This window comes from Pholcus phalangioides, unplaced genomic scaffold (assembly GCF_987345545.1).
Source record: "Pholcus phalangioides strain wild (caught in Gottingen) unplaced genomic scaffold, Ppha-v1.0 ptg000005l_1, whole genome shotgun sequence".
NCBI lineage: Eukaryota > Metazoa > Arthropoda > Arachnida > Araneae > Pholcidae > Pholcus > Pholcus phalangioides.
Genome location: NW_028301598.1, coordinates 9,978,173 through 10,000,000, shown reverse-complemented (window position 1 = coordinate 10,000,000; position 21,828 = coordinate 9,978,173). Strand labels below are relative to the sequence as shown.

General features: G+C 34.0%; 1 protein-coding gene across 4 annotated transcripts in view; it reads right to left on the bottom strand.

Annotated features, from left to right (window-relative positions):
- Positions 1-21,828, bottom strand: part of LOC149086270 (solute carrier family 35 member H1) — a 49,968-nt gene that overhangs the window by 14,549 nt on the left and 13,591 nt on the right. For all 4 annotated transcript variants that reach the window (XM_089232296.1, XM_089232295.1, XM_089232293.1 and 1 more), the window contains exons 4-8: positions 20,420-20,492; positions 15,418-15,586; positions 14,334-14,417; positions 6,983-7,158; positions 1,548-1,677 (exon numbers count right to left, since the gene is read on the bottom strand). In XM_089232296.1, the coding sequence (XP_089088422.1) occupies positions 1,548-1,677; positions 6,983-7,158; positions 14,334-14,417; positions 15,418-15,586; positions 20,420-20,492 (632 nt within the window). The remainder of the gene's footprint in view (positions 1-1,547; positions 1,678-6,982; positions 7,159-14,333; positions 14,418-15,417; positions 15,587-20,419; positions 20,493-21,828) is intronic.

The window sequence follows — 21,828 nt, the reverse complement described above, 5'->3', positions numbered from 1 at the left end:
TATCATTAGGCTTTTCACTAGTATGTACATAAATTGTACAAAATTAGTTATTAGAATTTATGCATATAAAGAGGGATCATCAAAATAGATTTTTACATCAACTTAATTCAATGCTGCTGATGAACACCCAAATATTGGTTGTGATACAAAAGTTCTGTTTTGACAATTAATTTTTTTTTTAAATTAATGCTACACTTTATTTGAATTTTTTATATTAATTATTATTAAATAACTATTAATCATAAGTTAATACTAATGATTAACTATAATAATAATAATGATAATCAATACTATGTTGATTACTGTTACTCTGCATGTTAATTATCAATACATAGAGGCTAATTATGCATCGTAAAACCTTCTGTATATATATATATGTATACAAGGTTTTTACCATTTTTACCACAGTATTTACTGGTAAATACCTAAGTTTTACCATGTCTTGGTATATATATATATATATATATAAACCAGTTTTTATCAGTAAAAACTCAACCCTTATGGGACAATGTGCTTAAATCGTGTGATTGATAGAGACTGGGTGTCTTTCGGTTCCCTCTGTTTGAACATGAAAAGATTTTGGGTTTGTGAGACAAATTAAAAGTTTCAAATATTTGAGAGACCGGGGGTAATGCTGGTCATGGGGTAATTGTGGTCACTAGTATTTCTCCAATACGCAATACAGTAGAGTAGCCTTGACAAGTGCTACAGTTTCACAGCTATGCAGGAGAAGCTATTGATGGAATTATCACCATCTTGTTAGTATTTGTTTGGCTGCTAAGCTAGAATGTGCTACTTGACATCATACATTTTAAAAGTTCACTAGACAGAGAGATAGATTACAGTAGATTTCTCTTTCATCCTTCCCCTACATGTTCTTTTTTGCTCCTTACAAAATGTAGTAGAAAGATGATTACATATGGGGGATCATTAACAGGAGCACAGAAAGAAGGGGGGAATTCAGTTCATAGGGTTACAATAAAGTTTCACGATAATGAAAAGAGAGGAAAGAAAACAGAACTGAATTGAATTTATTCCACTGGCGTTTGGACGAAATATTTCATCCATGATCATAAAGGAGTTAATCAATAGTGTCAAGAATGAAAAAAAAAAAATGCAGAAATTGTGTCGCACAATTCACAGCTTATGGGTGGGCTATTGTGGCAACACGATTGAAAGTTTTTTTCACTGACCTAATAATCCGAAAGTTATGAATTGGTTGTTAAATGTTCTGTATTTTCTTTTTTTAATTTTATGAAAATTGTTTAAAAATTTCATGATAAAACATTTTCTTCTTCAAACTCTGGATTATCACTATACGTAGTTTTAAAAACTTAAGCAATCAAAATATTTTTATAACAATTGAAAGAAAGAGTGATCAATTTAGAATACATGAAGTGAAGGGAAAAAAGAAAAAGCACAGAAGAAGAAAATAAAAGAAATAAAGAAACATGCATGTGCATGCACTTCATTCACATGCATTCTTTAATTCAGTTTTTTTAATTGGTCAAAAATGGATTAGTTATCCAATAAAAATGAGCTCTTACCGCTGGAATGCGTTGCTTTCAATACAACGTGGAAAGATATACCAATTATACACATCACAAGACCAATGCAATTCATCATAGACATGGCATCATCTGTGAAACGGAATGCTAAATATAGTGTACACAGCTCCTGAAATAATAATAAACAGATTATAAGTTTTTCCCTTCTTTTTTATACAAAAATATAATTTTCAGGGACCAATCTATGGATTATTATTATTTTTGTAATTATAAATTTCATGTTGCAGATTTTATATGTTACTGAATATTTCCTTCAAAGAGGTTGGAATAGGAAAATATACTATAAGAAAAAAATTAATTTATAAAAATAATTTTTGGAAGATATATAATATATAGATTAGCATTTCCAACATCTCTTTACACAAGTGAAAATAGTTGAATGATTTCATGGACCAGCAAAAATTTCATAAATTCACAGAACCTGATGATGGCAACAAAGTATTTTAGATATTATAATTATGTAGTGGTCAGGGTTTGGCAAATCAAAAAAGTTTAGGCACCGACAAAATTTCTTAGGCATGATGGCTCCCCGCCAAAAAAAAACATAATTTTAATCTCAAGAAAAATGGTCCTAAATAATGTTTCTTTTTTTTTCTTTTCTGCGACTTTATATTCTTCACCTATGTTAAAAAACACAGTCAGGGAATCAGAAAATTTTGTTATTCATAAACTATAATTTATTAATCATATGTAGAAAGATTTAGATGCCAATACAGATTTTATGGTGACCTGACGGCTGGGATTTTTCAAGCCTTGGTACATGAATCAGACAAAATTTTTTGTGAATCAGTGGTTGAAAAACACTGATATATATCGATGAGTGCAAAAAGATGGAAATTTTTTCAAAAAAAATATGACAAAAAGTTTCTTTAATTCCATTATTGGTAAATGAAATTTCAATTTATGGATTATACACCATTGCAGATTAGGGATGGGATTAGTAGTGATTTGGCAGAATAGCCAAATACTGAATATTTAGCAGCACAATATCAATTTTCTTACAACTTATCAAAATTATGAATAAAATTTGCATTTTTAATTGAAAAATATATTATTGGTCATTTATATGTCGAATATTGAATTTTAATTATCCAATTTATTATTTAAAAAGTAGTAATTGAAAGATTTTCATTGCAGTGGTACTGACAGTCAAATTTAATGATGTATCATATTTTAATATTACATAAGGGGGCACAGGACTGTTGAACTTGGGAAAATTAGGAAAAAATTGGGTCCTACGGCATTTGTTCAAAATTTCATTAACATTCATAAATACCATTATTATTTTAAAATTTTTGTACAAAAAAAAAAAAAGTCTTGTACAAAATATCTTGAAGGATTTCCATACTTTACTGTACTTGCTTTCAAATTTTGAGAATTCATTCTGGTTTTTTCTAATTTGAAATGAAATTGAGAAAAATATTGTTGAAATTTTTTACACATACCATCGCTGCGCACATGATTTCATCTTCATTTATGCATATTTTTAATGAAAAAATTGTTTTGTGTTCAGAATTAACTGCTTTACAGAATGAAGCAGCCATTAATTGGAAGTACTTTTAAAAATTCAAAAACTTTAAAAATTAAATTTTTATAATATTTTTTTGAAATTTTAAAATTTTATAAACTTTTTAAATTTGAAAGTATCAACACCACTGAGGTTCGTTCTATGTACATAGCACACAAGAGCACATTCTTACCAAATTTCATAGTCATAGTTCAGGAGATATCATGCATGCAGTGGTCAAAAAACACATTTTGAGAAGAACGCAGTTAAAGTTGAAATTTCATTTGGGGAGATGAATTTGTGCTTTACCTCTTTCAAAAAAGTCTTGATTTATGCGTAATGTAATTTTTCTTCCTATTTTTGGTTTAAATTGATATAATTTTCTTCTTTTAATTGTTTTTGCTCATAGAAATGCAGCAGAATGCTTGTATGCTGTTTCTTGCACCAGCTGGAAATTGATACAAGCAGCCATTCTTTCACAAAAAGCACCAGATTTTGAACCCGCAGCCTGCAAAGTTTCTAACCGGTTGTGAGCACCTTTATCAAATGCCATCACAGCTTTATAAGTTACAGTTTCTGACACAAGAAAACTTTCACCAGATGCCTTAGGGCAAAATTTCCATATAACTGGGTTGAATGATTCACTGAGGTTTCTGAGTATATAATTTTGAGTAATTTTTTAGAAGCTGTGGGGCTGAAAGGTCTCTGAACACATTTTTTACTTTATAACTGTGGCACATGAGTTAGGGGGCCATTTAAGTATTATGTAAGCAGATTTTCAGCTATTTTTGACACCCTCCCCCCGTCAGCAAAATTTCCTCAGCAGCTTAGAATATTTCATATCTTCAAAAAAAAGGGTGATTGATGACATAGGCAACCTTCAAACCCCTGTCTCTCCTTGTCACCAAAAGTCAGCAAATCCAAAATCCCCTTCCCCCCCTTGATGCTGACGTAATACTTGAATGACCCCTTACAGCCAGCCTAAAATTTCTAAACCATTTTTCTTTAAACAATTTTCACACCAGAATACAAACTATGAAGACAATTCAATGATGAAGTTTTTTTCCCCACGTTCACCAGACTGCCTGAACATTACATTTCTTGCAAGATCGAAAGAAATTTCAATATTATCTAATTCAAACAATCTTACCTCTAATTCAAACAATCAGTAACCAAATAATTTTTCCCCCCATTGGTGCTTTCGCTGATTTTCAGTTTTTTGGATGAAGCAGTCACCTATATATATATTTTCAATTGTCTTGTTTCGAGCACGATGACTGGACTGAGGAGAACTCTGTGTTTTATAGTAATTTTACAACAGGAATAAATACACAGGGAAATATATAAATTCACAGGGAAAACATGGCACTGATGATCACAATAAATAAATAAAAAATGGAACTAAAATAAACAAATGGAATTGCAATGGTGAAGGAATGAACTCAAGGTAGAATAACTGCACCGGGAGGAACTAATAACTATGGCTCAGATTTATATGCCCTAAATATAAAACGTCATTGCTGATAGGTTAAAAACCTAAATTTACCAATCAGCAACGTCATTTCATCTTTAGGGGCAAAAAAATCCGAGCCCTACTAATCACTGTATCGAAAAACCACTCGGGTAAAAATACCACAAGTAAAAGAAATACAAAATTTTGATCACAAAACAAAATTAAAAAAATAATTGCACAGGGAAAAAAATATTTCCCTTAGATGAAAGTATCACCACAAAAAAACTGAGGTGATATACCCAGAGCAACACACGACTCAAACCCCAACAACAGAAAGAAAAAAAATAGATTGAACATAGAGCTTTTATCAGCAAATGAACGTTCACATATAATGTGGCAGACCCTAGAAGGGAGGGGGCGTGGTCGCAAGAAGTCCCTTTAAATGGCATGTCTTTAAATACACTGCTGGCCACCGTAAATGCAACACCCTGAAGGAAGCATGCAAATAATATGAAATTTACAACATGCATTAGCGGAGGTGAGATATGCAAATGATTAGAATTTCAGCGCAGACGCACATCACGCGCGCCCGTGGTGGCACTTCAAAGCGCTATTTAAGGCTTGGAGATTTCGACGATTTGAAGTACGGCAATTGTGTTTTTCTTGTGGTTTTTTCAAAAAAACGATCAATTATGCCTCGTAGAAAACAGCGATCATCTTTTGATCAAGTATCCGAGTTCGACAGAGGAAGGATAGTGGCCTACCGAGATTGTGGATTATCTTTCAGGGAAATCAGTAGTCGTGTTGGACGAAACCAAACAACTGTAATGCGGATATGTGATCGTTGGATGCAGGAGGGTACGACGGACCGACGTGTTCGATTGCATCCACCTCAGTGCACCACTTCACGTGATGACAGGCATATTGTGCGTATGGCAGTGACGGATCGCTCAGCCACATCACGAACCATAGCACAGCACATTCAGTCTGTACCGCATCATCCAGTGTCTGCGCGTACCATTTGACGCCGTTTACAGCAGAGTGGTCTGTCCGCAAGACGTCCACTGCTTCGTCTACCCTTGCCGCAGAACCACAGACGTCTCCGCCCCCAATGGTGCGTTGAAAGAAGGATGTGGACGGCACAATGGAATGAAATTGTCTTTACTGACGAGTCACGCTTCTGTCTGCAACACCACGATGGGCGGATTCGAGTCTGAGCCAGCGCTACATCTCCTAGGTGTTGGAGCCAGTTGTCCTTCCTTACCTTCAGGGCTTGCCCACAGCCATAGTTCAACAGGATAATGCGCAACCCCACGTGGCACGCATTGTCCAAAGGTTCTTCGTGAATCGCCAGATTGAATTGCTTCCCTGGCCAGCTCGCTCTCCGGATCTTTCGCCGATAGAAAACATGTGGTCCATGGTTGCTCAACGATTGACCCAGATTACATCCCCAGCTGCCACACCAGATAAACTTTGGCAACGCGTGGAAGCTGCTTGGTCTGCTGTACCCCAAGAACACATCCAAAGTCTCTTTGAATCAATGCCGAGGCGTGTGGCAGCGGTGATCTCCAACAATGGCGGCTACTCTGGCTACTGATTTTGGCAGGAACCACACTTCACAGAAGTCTATAAATTTAATCATTTGATGCTTGGTCAACATGTTATCTACAAAATAAATATTGTTGCGATATCTCTTGTCTTTCTTGATGTTGCAATTTGGGTGGCCAGCAGTGTATATAGAATCACATTATTGATCATATCTCAAGTTCTAATTGACATAAACTCAAACTTTCGGTGACGAAACATTCAGGAAAATATGCTTTACTTTAAAAAAAAATTGAGTTTTTTGAAGGTTTAACAGCCCTGTGCCTCCTTAAAGAATTTTTTTAACACTTAATAATTTTACATCCTAATGAACAAAATGTCAACCCTTATTTACTCTCAGCTAGTAATACATCCTAAAATTTATGACTTATTCTTTTATTTTCTCTTTAGATGTTTTTTGCTTCTTTCAGTAGCTTAATACATATCTTGTCTAGGTACATTTTTTAGTAGTACTGAACTTGACTTGTGTGATTCATGTGCATTTCTACCTCATTGCAGCAAAAAGTTCTACTTTCAGTTTCATGTTTTTCTTATTCTAGAAGTAGTTCACCAAGACATAACATAACCTCTTTCACAGGGTAAGGAGGGGGGGGGGGTCAATATATCCATATAATAAAATATAATCAGTGAATTTGTAGTTTAAAAGAAAAAATAATTAGTTTGTATACTTAGATTTACACAGATATTCGGCAGAAGAGCCGAATCCCGAATAGCAACTGAACATTCGTCCCATCTCTATTGTAGGTTATACAATGACAATTTTTTTCTCAAAGTAACAGAATTCCCATCAATGATTATATGCAGAAAATCATGGTACTAGAAAGTCCACATAAATGTAAAAAAAATCACCTTAAAAATACCAGCTATGGACAATGTTAAGCTCGATGTGTAAGTGAGAAGCAAGTATTCACTAAGTTCCATCAGAAACGCAATGACAGAACCAGCAAACATGTATCCCAGTGTTGTAAGCATCACATTCATATCCTTATATCGGAAAACCTTATCACTTGTTGCTATTGGTATACCTGAATTTTAGAAATTAAAAGAAAAGAAGCAGTATAAACATTGAGATGTACCTACATTAATAACATTAAAATAATTCATTCTTGTTTGTGCTGCAGAATGAATTGCGAAATAATCTTAACATAAAAAAAAATTAGACATCTTAAAATTTATTTCAAAATAAAATTGGAGAGAATAGAAATGTGTGATAACAACAATAAGTAGAATGTTAGGGTTGGCTATGACAATCATAGATAGATGGCACTTTCATAAGTTATGCCAGGTTTGAGAGAAAAATGTTTGTTTATATTTTTTGTCCTTCTCTGGGATCAAACCTGCTCACTCTAAATATCCTCTTCAACACTAGAAAGACAGACAGGGTCTGTGTGACCTATTTTCCCTCCCATATCTCAAGTAAGGATAAACGAAAAGTTTGAAATTTCCCAACTTTTCCTGAATTATGTTCTTATTGTACACACTAAAGTTTTTTTTAATTATTTTTCTTAATAACAGAGATAAAAACTGATCTATCTACAAAAGATGGGAGTGACACTGACCCTCCCATATACTTTAGAACAAATTCACAGTATAGTACTACCAACATTGTCACAATTGATTATTATATGGTCAAAATTCTTCTGATAGTCTCTGTGATTCTAATGCAATGTTATCCCACTCATGAGTGTTTTTTACATTCATTTTTATCTGCAGATGTCGGTAAACAAGTGTCTCAATTTTTGTTATCAAGTATTTTTGTCATTTTGTCAGATAAATTTTCTTGTTTTGCGAAGTAGACATATTTACGAGCTTATGATTGCTGTAGAAATGGCAAAAAGCAACCGATTCACAGAAGAGGAAAATTTTCAGTAGTTGGCAAAGATTCAGTGAAAAAAACGCAGAAAACGGTGGTGCTAATAATTAGAATTCAGAGGAGATTGAAAACTATCTCAGGCAGAATATCTGTGATGTGCATCAACAGTATTGTTAATGCATGTGTGAATCAGAATGAAGTTAGACTCCAGTGGTGCTTCAGCTGATGCAAAATGAAAGACTGCTAGAAACAATAAATGCAAATGATACTGAAGTCCTCAATGAAAACAACCTAGACCAACATCCAGATATCAACTCATTTCCATAAATATCCGAGATATCAATAATATTCTATCTATTTTTAGTTGATTCATGAAATGATTTCATTTATATATTTCAACTTAATTTACAATGGCTAATATTTACATAATACAAACGGAAATCCTGGTAGAGAAAAATCTGGCCCGTGCACGGCGAGACAAAGACAAGCGCGTCGGTGAGTAGGACAACATCAACAACAAACAAGCAGTCAGACGCCTTTGACATCATTTTCTGTTGCGTTGCCACCAACAGAAAATAGAATAATTATTATGCAAGCTGCGAAGATACGCCAGAGCCAACGTGCGGGCAGCACCACAGTACCCCCCTTGCAGTCCGAAGGACGAGGAAAGAAGAGGAAAAAAAATTATATTTTAAAAGTCACATGCTTCGATGAACGTAGACGGTTTTCCCAAATATTTTTGCTGGTCGTTGTCTTTTTCAGGATGCTTTTCGGAACGATGGAGGAAGTTTTTGGCATGGATGCATCTGTCTTTTTGTTGGTTGGCTGAGGCACACTGCCGGTGAGCAGAAAGGCAGGTTTTAACCTGTCGACCGATACCGTGGAAGGTTTTCCTTTTATGAGAAGGCAAAATGTCTTCTCACCACGTTTCAGCACTTCGTACGGTCCGTTGTAAGTGGGGACGAGTGCTCATTTCACTGTGTCTGACCGCAGGAAGACGTGAGTGGTGTTCTTCAGTTCCGAATGTATGTACAGTCTCTTTTCACCATGCGCTGTTGCAGGAGTTGGTTGTAGCTGCTGTATCTGGTCCCTTAGAATGGAGACAAATTCTGTGGGACACGGTATGTTGTTACTACTGTTGGTGATCAGATCGCCAGGCAATCTGAGCTCCGTGCCATATACGAGTTGTGCTGGTGTGGCTTTGAGGTCTTCTTTGTAGCAAGATCGTAGCCCTAACAGGACTGTTGGAAGTGTGTTCACCCAGTTCATGTTTGACCTAGCTATCAAAGCCTGCTCAGCAAATATTCGCTGAACTCTAAACCATGCTGTGAGCATATCATCGAGACAACAGGCAGGCCAATTTTCGCTAAAGCTCGCCGTCTCTCTCCAGAAAAGTTATCTTGTGCCAAAAAGCAATTTCTGGACATGCAAAAACAAGGATTATGTCGACCATCAAATAGTGCATGGGCCAGTCCAATTCATATGGTCAAGAAACCTAACGGTGCGTGGCGTATCTGCGGTGACTACCGCCAGCTAAATAAGATCACCACACCAGACAGATATCCCATTCCTCATATCCATGACCTAACCCACATGCTTCATGGGACTGCAATCTACTCGACCATCTACCTCGTCTCGGCGTATAATGCTGGTAGAGAAAAATGTGGCCCGTGCACGGCGAGACACAGACACGCGCGTCGGGGAGTAGGACAACATCAACAACAAACAAGCAGAGTCAGACGCCTTTGACTCACCATTTTCTGTTGCATTGCCACGATCAGAAAATAGAATAATTATTATACAAGCTGCGAAGATACGCCAGCGCCATCGTGTGGGCAGCACCACATATTGATTGAGAAGAAACTGCTGTAGATGAAAGTTTGTGAAATATAGGAATCATTCCTGATCATTAGGACATAAAGGATCCTCATCATTAGGAAACTCATTGCTTATACAGATACTTATTTCACATTACTGGAATTAACATTTTTCAAATCAAAATCGACAAGCTTGGCTGAAACTGTTAGAAAAGATCGAGAGGTACTTCCAACCAAACAAAAAATAAAGCATGATTAAATCCATTAATCCTATTAAATACCAAGATGCGATGTAACTAGAGCTGACAGGTTTTGACTGTCAAGTTAAACCCTCCCTCAAAAACCTCAAATATTGCTTTTCAATCTAAAAATTTCCATTGGAAATATAGTCCTCCGACCACGAGATGAATTTTCGCTGCGTCACGTCGGATGATTTTATTCAATTTTTTTTTGGTAAAACGATTGCACATCGAGAAAAGTTTATCAGTGACTGAGCTTTCACGATTGGCATATCCTTCTAGGATAAAATAGAATCGTTTGACATGACATGACGTGCCGTAGCCAAATCTCATCTCGTGGTAGGAGGACTATACACATGTTAATTGTTAATTGCATGCAAGGTTGGTAAAAAAACCAAAAACTGTGGTTTTTTTGGTTTAAATAGCATTAACATTAAAAAAAATAAAACTTCTGAAAAATCATTCAAACTTCTAATATTTAATTAAAATAAAATGTTTGTTAATGTAATTATCATTATTCCCATATTAATCAATCTATAAATATTTCTTACATTTCAACAAAAACCAACTTTTGCAATTGAATTATTTTTTGCTTAACTCAATGAATTACTTTGTGTTTGAAAATTCTTAATTTATTATTAACCATATGACATAAAGGTGTTTTCTTCAATTACTTTCAGTATGCTTAATTAGGAAGCTATTTTGCAAAAACTGTGATAAAATTAGGGGAATATAATGTATTTAATAAAACACAAATAATGCAGATTAATTAGCGATGATTTATGATATACAGGGTGATTATAACTAAAGTTCTGATTTCAAAACACAGTAAAAAAAATCACTGTCAGAATGACTTCAAAATTTATATGAATATTCCTGAAGCAATAGAATTTTATACGGTAAAGGGGAAAAAATACTTGGAAATGTAAAATTATCGACATTGTCCATCACGTGGGAAATTTGCTTGCGGAATGGAAATGACAGCCAGTCAGGACAAAATGATAACTTGATTAGCATTGAACAATTTCATAATTCTGGGAAACATCACAAAAATGAAGTAATTGAACAAATAGCTACAACTTACTCAAAAAATTTTAAATATGTAGTCACAGTGTTCTGGCTATGAAATGAAAGCACAAAAATGCTTGTTCAACAATAGATCAAGCTACGTCATAGTCATGATGTGAATGTGCTTTCAATTCATCAAAGATTGCAACCCAACCACTGTTCATAACATTTTGAGGTACCTCCCTATAGCCAGAAATTTCAAGGGTTAAGGTCAGATGAACTGGAAGCCGGCCAGGTGTCGTGTCATTCTGTTGTCAAAATGGTTCTTCAGCAGCTGCTTTGCTGGTATCGCAATGTGCATCTTGATAAAAGTTGTGCTATCCATCAGAATATAGCCACACTGATGCTATTGAAATGCCAAAATGATGTGGTGGCACAACATCGATTATAGGCCTACTGCTGGCCAAATACAGCATCATCTACTTGTACATTCTGCACTGTTTCTTTGCTTTTGCCAAAGAAATTTCTGTTGCTTCAGGAGTATCCATGCAAATTTTCATTAATTCTTATTGTATAGCTTTGGAATCAAAACTTTAATCATAATCACCCTATATATAGCTGATTATTTTTCATAAATCTGTGATTACTACACAATAGAATCCTGATTAACTGGGCTTAATGGTGAAAGTATAATAAAACTATTGAATCTTTTAGGATTGGGTAATATAGGGTATGAGATGAGTTACTTCTTATGGGAAAGAAAATGAAAATGTCTGAGAACCACTAGTATACTAGTCTTTTGTCTTTTAGTGTCTTTATTGGATTATAAGACCACCTGTGCCCCTAGCAGGATGGTGTCACTACTGTTGCTGCTTTTTTGTGAAGGGAAAAACCCTATGAGATAATACACCACTACATTTAGATGTGTAATGCAATCCTTATACCCTTATTCATGAATTTGCTAAAGACAGAGCATCACAATGTAGCCAAAGGTTAGAAAATGTGGTAAGAATGAGAAATTTTGGCTTTAACTCATATTTCAAATGAAAAAAAAATAAATATATATATATATTCAGGCCACTTTTATGAAACTTCTTGAAAAAAAAAGTATGTCATATTATACCATTCAAAGATATACTATCAGAGTGTACCCCAAGAATATAAAATGTGGTGAGAATGAAATATTTTGGCTAATAATGAACCAATATGATATTTTTCATAGAAAAAAAAATTATATTTAGGCCACTTTTATTTGATTTTTTGAAAAAAACCACTTAGTTAAAACTAAACAACCCAACCCTGACTGCATGTAATGTTTAAAGTGACTATGCCAAAAAAATAATAATAATAAATAAATAAAATAATTTTAATAATTTTCTACTTTCTACAGAAATATTTTGGACAATATATGTTTTTTTCTAGTAAAATATACAATTTGAATGGAGCAAAACATACAAGCTGAAGAAAAAACTATAGAATGATTTGATATTCTTCAACAAGATGATTCATGACTAAAGTTTCTTCTATTGCTTATATATGTGTATCGATAAACCATCTGCTGCACTCTTTTCATAACAGATAGGTGTTTAAAAATTTCTTTTACATCATATATGTAATGCTGATTTCTGTTACTAAATTATCTAGATAATCACTGATACTTAAAACAATGCTCTTATTGTGCATAATATTAGAATGTAGCTAGCAACCAAATACTAAATTGTAGGACTAAAATGTCTATAATTCTGGCAGTGCTAGCTTGTATATGATGCTTAAGAAACTCCTGCAACTTATTCTTAGTGTAAAAGTAGGAATGACCAAGTTTAACTATGATATGGTATATTTACTAGAGTTTATATAATGCAATGGTTTTGCAATTGAAGCTGTATCTAAACGCATAAAACAATGCTTTGGGTATCAAGTTTGCCAGCTCTGTTTTGATTGAAAATACTCTTTAAAATTCTGGATTTATACAACATGAAATGAGAAATTTTTAGGTGACAATAAATGAGTCCAATTAATGGATGCTGCACAAAAATTTTTATATGGAATAAAATTTTGGGCAGATAAGAAAATTTGAAATATCAAAATGCATATTTTGTCTCAGTAATTATAATCCCAAATATAAAACACTTTAATCTACATAAAAATAAGTTTTTGTTATTTAACAAATCTATAAGGTTGAAAAAACTGTTTGACAACATTGATAATAATAAGTTTTTGACTCTGTTAATACTGAGTTGATTACTGTAACTTAATACTGTAACATTGATTTCCTATCACACATATTTTGAATAAATAGCTGTATTTTGCTTAGCAAATTGAATACAGGTAATCAGTAGTTCAGATAAACTGGTCCACAAAATTATATTTTATATGTTCTAGACTCTTTTTATGTTAAAAAATTTGAAATTGCAAATTATAATTAATATTTTGTTTTGATTATTTTAATAAATTAATGTGTAAAAAAGTAAGTTTTTCATCATGTTACATACCTATTGCATTCAAAACATTATCCAAAAGCATTCATTTAGGTTTTTGATGGTTTAAATTTGTTTTTGACATAAAAACCCAATCCTGGATGTAACACTAAAATCCAAAATCAGGGAGAAAATAAAAATCTTAAAATCCAGAGTTTCCTCCCCACTGACACACATCAAGAAAGGTAATTTGCACAGAATGTTTGAAAAACTAAATAATAATAAAAGTAGCTTAATAGATCAATTGTTTCACCCTTAATTTCTTGTGTTATAATACTATTCTATCAAAAAAATATTATCACACTTTAAATATTAAAATGTTCAAATATTGTGGAAAAAAGCAAATGGGGTCACACAGACTCTTTCTGTCTTTTTAGGTATAGTCCCTCGAGTATTAATGGTGACAGAGACCTCTACAACTGTGGCACAACACCCTCCAAAATACGGCAACACGTTTCCAGTTGAGTTTTATTTGTTGTTCACTCATAGCCAAAGATTTTAGATAACTTTTATAAATGACAGAGATTAGTTGCAGCATTTTATGGGTAGCAATTTGTCTTCAATAAAGGGATAATATATCTCTATGACTGCCACAGGTTTCAAAGATGCATTTTTTTACTTGCTATCTTTGAGACAAAACCTGTAGATCTTGACACTTCTCTTAGCAGAGACCTCTACCACAATACTCTCAAAATATACACAGGGTGCCTGAGAACTCTACCACCAGAAAGAGAGTGGTGATAAAACAAAACTATCTAAGTTAACTGTAAGAGACCATGTTTCATTTCGCATGCACCAGTTAATGAATAAAAAACAAACTGAAAGAAACATTTTCACTTGATTTACCTTCTAGTACAATAGCTAATGGAAGAATACCCACAACCATCCATGGTTGTATGTGATATATCATATCTAGAGGGTTCGATAAACCTGAAATAAATATCAATGAAACTTATAATGCATAAAATAACGTATATGCAATACACGTGCTATGCTACACCATTCAAAAACAAATAAAACCATACAAATACTTCCAAATGCAGAGGAACTCTGCATGTTTTTATTTAGTGAAAGCAATAGAAAATTATGCATGAACATACATATTTTGCTACACATCTTTTTAGAATTACAAGTACCAACATTTGTTATTTAATCACTCATCTGGCTACAACAGCATTTGCAGTAGCAGCCACACATAATGGTGGTGGTGCCTACGATGGCATATGCTGTCATGTGGATTTTTGGTCTTTATTACATGGATATGGTGAAATAATTCACCATACAGCTACTGCTACCTGCACATGCATCTTTCTACAACTCTGCGCATGTAGAGTTTATTACCTCGCCACTAGATGGAGATGAACAATTGTATTTCTAGGTCTGGGGGCTATTACCATTGCCATGGTTTGCAAGGCTGCATCCTCAAGCGTTTTATTCATATATATTCTATCTTATATGTAGATGTTTAAAAAAGTAAGGCAACAAGAGCTCTGACGGGTGCACAAATTCCCAGTCTAAATAGCTCAGACAATCACAGCTTTCGAATGCCACAGATAGAATTAGATGTGCAGTATAGAATGCGAAAGTCTCAGAAGATTGAGGCATTAATGGAAACATGGTTGGTCATTGAAATAAAAAGTGTGATAAGGTTTTTGTGCCTAAAGAAAACGAAATTCATAGGCTGAAATTTGGTGATCAAGACCACTAAATGAAACATTCAAAATATACATTTATTTATGCTGCTATAATCACTCCTAATATTTGTAAATACCTTCCATAATCCAAATCACATTGAATTGATCTGATTGTGAAGAAGCTAAAATAGTTTAAAAATGTAAAAAATATTTTAAAAAGATGCTGAACTTGAAAAATATAATTAACAGAGAAATCAATTTTAATAGAAAAATATGAAAAAATATTAAGAACTTGCCTATGTCCTTCCTTTGCATGATCATTTGTGCCATGGTCCACCTCAACCCAGCTAGAAATGAGGCACATAATACTAAAAGGAAGCCTTCTAAATTGAACTGTGTTGACTGGTACGTGAACATGAAAAGGCCGATTGCTATTAACGCAACCACTAGCACCAAAGATGCTCGCTAAGAAAAACAAAAAAAATTTTGTCCAGCTCCATTTTTTAATACTGTTAGAATGCTAACCATGATAAAATAATCTAAATTGCAACAATAAAGAACTGAATTAAAAACACAAGGAAAATAATGAAAAAAAAATTACACAAGAAAAATGAGTGGAGTACAATGCCATGGTTTAACTTGGTTAACACTAGAATGACAGATATGGTCATTTTGACATGCTATTACATCTACACAGTTAATCTTTGAATACTAAAATTTCATGAATTTTCTCATCTTCTTGAGATAATTGATTTAAATATTCTATACGGAAAAATAACTTATGTTTAATTCTCCCCATTGTAGTCAAAATGACTGCTTCCTGTTGTTCTAGGTAATTTGAAAATCCTGTTATTCTAGTGTTAATTCAAGCTCAAGGGAACCACAAAAAAGTCAAAATCCCACAATTCATCAATATAAATAAATTCATGAATGGCGCATCAACATTCAAGCTGGAGTCATAAGGGACATTAGTTACTACATTAGTGTACTTCTCTGGAATCAATATCACTAACATTTTTAAATTATGCTTAATGCCAGGGAAATTTGACTGGATAATGTTAAAATAAACATGTAATTATCAATAAACTTTAACACTAGAAAGACAGATCAAGGGGGACCATACCTAGAAACATGCAGAGGTTTGTGTGACCCCCCATTGCTTTCTCCAGCAATTTTTTAACATTTTAATATTTTACAGTATGGTATAATATTTTTATGACAGAATATAGTTATACCACATATATAGTTATACCATATTATAGTGGGTGAAACCATTGACTCGTTAATATATTTTATCATTATTTAATTTTAAAGGATTCTGTTGTATGTAAGTGTGGAAATGACCTCTCTTGATGAGCATAAGTGTGGAGGAAACTCGAGACTAGGGGGAATCTGTATTTTCTATATTTCTGATAGGATTTCAGTGTTACATCACTCCTAGGTTGTGAATGTGATCAACGACTTTGTTATTTTTTTTGCGGTTGGAAGCACCTGACGAGAGAGAGATATTTATGGAAGCACCATATTAGTTGGAAGCACCTGAAAGGTTTCAACTCAGCTTTTTTAAATCATTTAGATTTGAAAAAAAATTCATATAATTCAGTGAAGTGGAATTAGTATCTGTAAACAAGGAGTTTCTCATAAAATATTTTGGAATCCTTGATGTCCTATTGACGAGGAAGATCCCATGATATTTCTTACACTTTCATCTGCAGCAGTTTCTTCGCTACCAATCAAGGGATATTATCAAGATCTCTGATATTTATGTAAATCAGTTGATGTTTTGCTGTAGTTCTAAGTTTTCATTGGTGGCTTTAATGCAGTTTGCATTGATTGTTTCTAGTAGTATTTTATTTTGCATCAGCAGAGGCATTTTTGGAGGTATAATGTCATTCTGATTTGCACATCCATCATCAATACTGTCACTTACTTCACAAAGAGTTGCATCAGGCAGTTTTCATTCATTGTCTCTGAATTCTCATCATCAGCACTACTGATTTTTGACACACAATCTTCACCAACTTCTGAAAAGTGTTATCTTCTGTGAATCTATCTTTTTACCATTTCTATAGCAATCATAAGCCCCTGTGGATGTTTCTTCTTTGCCGAATAAACCATTTCTTGGACAAAATGGCAAAAATACTTGACAACAAAAGCTGAAACAACTGCTGACCGACATCTGCAGATGACAATGAAGATAAAAAAATCTCATGAATGGGGAATTATACCGTATTAGATGCACAAAGAGACTATCAGAAGAATTTTGATCTTAAAAAAAAATCAACTGTGACAGCATTATATGGCAAATGTGCCCTAAAAAATATGGGAGGGATATACTCCCTTCCGTCTTTCTAGGTACATCCGTTTTTATCTCCATTGCTAAGATAATGAAAAAACTTTGGTGTAAGCAAAGAACATGATGATTCAGGAAAAGTAGAGAAATTTCGAAGCTTTTTGGTCCATTTTTACTTGAGATACAGAAGCGTATTGAGGAAAGGGCGTGCAGGGTCACACAAACCCTGTCAGTCTTTCTAGTATTAAAATTTCCCATTAGCATTTTATGAGTAAAGGTTTTCTATACAAAGAATTTCTAAAATAGCAAATAGCTCGTTGCTCTCATCTATTGTTATCCCAAAAAACAATTTTGAAGAGTATTAATAACAGATTTCACTATTCTGCAAAATTTTCAGAGATTGTTTTGTGAAAAGAGGGACATTTTTTAAAGAGAAAAACAGATATAATTCAATTTAAAAAAAATTTTCTAAAATTTAAAAGAGTATTTTCACTCCTTGATGAAATTTGGAAGAGTAAAATTTAATTTAAAATGAAAACACATTGTTTTAAACATTGGAAAAAAAGTGGAAATTGTGAAAAGACTGAAAGTGGATAATGGTGGAAAGTTAAAGACGATCAAAATCTTCCAGATTCGAAAGAATGCTTAGATATGCTTCAGGAGCTCCATGAAGAGGATGTGTCTCAGTGGCTAGAAAAATTGATAGTAATGATCAGGGATATAATTTTTTTGGATGACAGAGAAATAATTACGAAAAAGGGTGATCAAGTTGATCAAGATGACTGTGAAAGTAATGAAGATGAACCAACAGCAGATGTAATAATGAACAATGAGGCAGAACAGCGTTTAACAAAATGTGTCGGGTGGTTATAATCATGGCCTAACGCTGACCCGATTAAATTTTTAATGTTGAAACTATTAGGGGATGAGATTGCAAAATGTCGTGTAAGCAAGTTGAAGCATTTAAAGATAGATTCAACTTTTTGAATGGTTTGACTGCATTATTTATCTCATGCGCGTATGTATTTGTTTTACCATTTTATTTTTTCCTTTACAATTTTTTCTTTTGTGATACATTGCTTTTTTCATTTGCTTTTCAGAATAAGTCAGTTAAATTTAATTATTTTAAGGTTTTTGTTGCTGAATTTCAATTTATTCCATTGCATTATCCAATTAGTTTTTAAATCGTTTTTCCAAACTTCTCAACTTTTCCAAATACCCTTCAGTCCCGATGTGTTCGGATAATCGATGTTCTACTATATAGTGAGTTTTGAGCAAAGAAACAGTGGTTTAAGGATACCTCACTCCAAAAACCGACCCTAGCATTTCAAATATTAAATACAATGCAATGGCTGGAAATGAGTCAGCCTGGAACATGTTCCAAAAGAAGGTCAAAAAAGAATTTTTATTTAATTGAAGAAAAACTAATGTAATTTATGAGAGGCTTTCATAGTCAGAGTTTATACAGCTATTGTAACATTTCAGGTTGTTAAGTCATGGTCGAGTTGTTTCAATGACAGACATTTTGTTCAGACATCCTCAGAAAAGATGCAACCTCCTCAGTAGAACAAGAAATAATAACTCTGGTCATATCACCTCAGAAAAATTTATCACGGATAAAATTCAATCAGAAATTTTTCCCTTTAGAGAAATGTTTTAAAACATGGCTGGACAAATCCCCAGGTGCGCCATGGTGACTAAAAAAATTGGTATTGGCACCAAAAATTTTCTTTGTGTAGTTACTAAATTGTAGGCTGAGAGCAGCACAAAAGTTTGGAATTTACAGCAGCATATCTGCCAACATGAAAAAAGGGTCACTATGTCCTGAATAAGTCAAAAGAATTATTATTTTTTACCTTTTTCCTTCAAGTAAAATTTTTTGGCACCTAGATTTTTTGCGATTTGTCCAGCCGACTTAGTGTTACTTAAATGTTCCTGACCCCTTTCAATTCCAGGTGGGCTGATACATGTTCACATGTCATACTGTACTTCCACCCTTTTCTTGGGCACAGAGGGAACCTTTGGTGGTGCTATACAGTAGTGAAAAAGCATCATCTATTGATGGTCGCCTAAAGTTTAATAAGGGAAGGTTTATTTTCCATACATCCTCTAGGATCAAATCTGCAAACCTAATGCTAGCCTTTATGGCAGCAGTTGAGTATCTTGACAAATGCACTCCGGCTGGAGAGGTTGAAAAACTGATGTTGTTCCTATGGCCTGGGACAACTGACCTGTTGAATTTAGTATGGTAGCTCCTGATGTTATAGGAGAGGCATATAATTTACATGATAGATCTGAATTTGTGGCGGGGGAGGGGGTGTTAAGTTCCACTATTGTCTTAATGTTGTGGTCTTCTGAAAAACAGGGTGTCATGTCTTATTTAAGTGTATTCTTTCTTTCTTTCTACAAAATTTTCTTTCTATTTGTACACCTGCATGTTTTACAGTTCAGACATGAGTAGTAAGGTGGCGTTCAAGTATTACGTAAGCAAATTTTTAGCCATTTTTGACCCCCCCCCCCCCCCCACTGTCAGCAAAATTTCGTCATCAGCTCTGCCCCTCTAGATCCTAACTCATATTTTCATAAAGGGTGGTTGATGACGTAAGATCATCTTGTCATCAAATTGGAAACCCCCCCCCCCCATCGATGATGACATAATACTTGAATGACCCCTAATGAGATTTGGAAGAGAGCCTTTGACTATGAAACGTTCAACACAACATCTAAGTTGCATTATCACCTGCACTGAAGATATCTGACGAATAAACATCTGGCATTGAAACAATACAACCAAGAAAGTTACAATAGTCTGATGTAATATTTATCTTTCCATTAATAATTTGAAACTAATTATGTGATTAACCATTTCCCAGTACCAGCATTTGATATCATTTGAAATGCTTAGATTAAAAAAAAGAACAAATGAGGATATCACGATGGAAATAAGGGTATAAAAAAAAAAAACTCCCTTTCAAAAAATACTACCTTGGTATTAAAAAAAATACCTTCTTTTCAAGTCCAAATAAAATTGAAAATCCTAGTATAAATATGATACAGGTGGACTTTGTCATGGTATACCTGAAACAGAAATAAATATTATATTTAACAATAACTATAAAAACTAACTAATCTAATGAAAAATATTAGAGTCAACTGATATAAGACAGAAAGAGCTTAGGTAATGTTCTGAACAGTGCATGCAGCTTCATGTGATCACGTCAGGACTCTGTTTTTGATAGCAATAACAGATTGATAACTACAGTCAGAACCTGATATAACAAATTCTGATTTAACGAATTCCCCTATTTGACAATTTTTTCTGAAATTCTGACAAAAATGAAATTTAAATCCCTATTTAACAAATAAAAATCCTTAATATAACAAATTATTTTTGAACTATCCTAATTTTTTTCCTTATTTCTCCTCGCCCAAAACCACAATCCCAAGATTTGACACACAATTGACCTTCAGCTCTTCTCTAGAGATGAGCAAAAAAAAAAAAAAAAGGGAGAGAGCAGGACTGTTGTGAAACAACAGGGTGGGTGGATTGGATACGTCAATCATAAGTGAAAGACACTCTTCACACAAGGAAACGCACGTTCTTCGACATCACAGTTTTATTTACGGGACCCATTCTACTAAACATGTTGCCAAGATGCCAACTACAATTCACTTCATGTTTTTGGCATAGCCAGCCATTATAAAAGCTTCACTTTTATATTGTAACACTCCTTCTTACCAAAGAATGACGAAAGGAAAAACAAACATTGATGCGCTTCATCCTTCTTTCCTGCAGCTGGTTTGCTGCTGCTGGACTTGCTAGCCTTTGACTCATTCTCTTCCTTCTCGTTTTCTTCGGCACTACTATCGACATCAGACTCACCCTTCTTCAACTTTGCTTAGTGACCATCGCCACGTTTCTTGGACGGCAAAACTTCATCCTTTTCTTTCTCTCCACTACCATTTCTTCGTCTTTTTTCGTTCTTGAATCTGAACAAATGAGAGTCACTGACCCACAACTGAAGGAAGGGGCTTTTTTCCATTTCCCTTATTTGTCACCTCTATAGGAATATAGATAGGAACTATAGGAAAGTTATTGCAAAAATAGCTCCACATGTACATGGGTTATAAGTGACTATAACTGCCTGATTAGAGTATTGTGAATAGAGTAGAGAAACGGTTGTAAACAAGGAATATAGATGGTAGCATTGAAAAATCAGAAAGAACACTAGGCATGCACTCAGACTGTTAGGTGCACACATACTCACACGTTCAGCACAACTCACTAGGCAGTAAATTGTCCATGGTGGTAGACCTGAGTTGTGCTCAATTTGAAAGAAAGGTTGTAAACAAGGGAATGGGTACACCTTCTGACCTCCTAAATCATCTTGTAGGTTGATAATGATAACTTAAA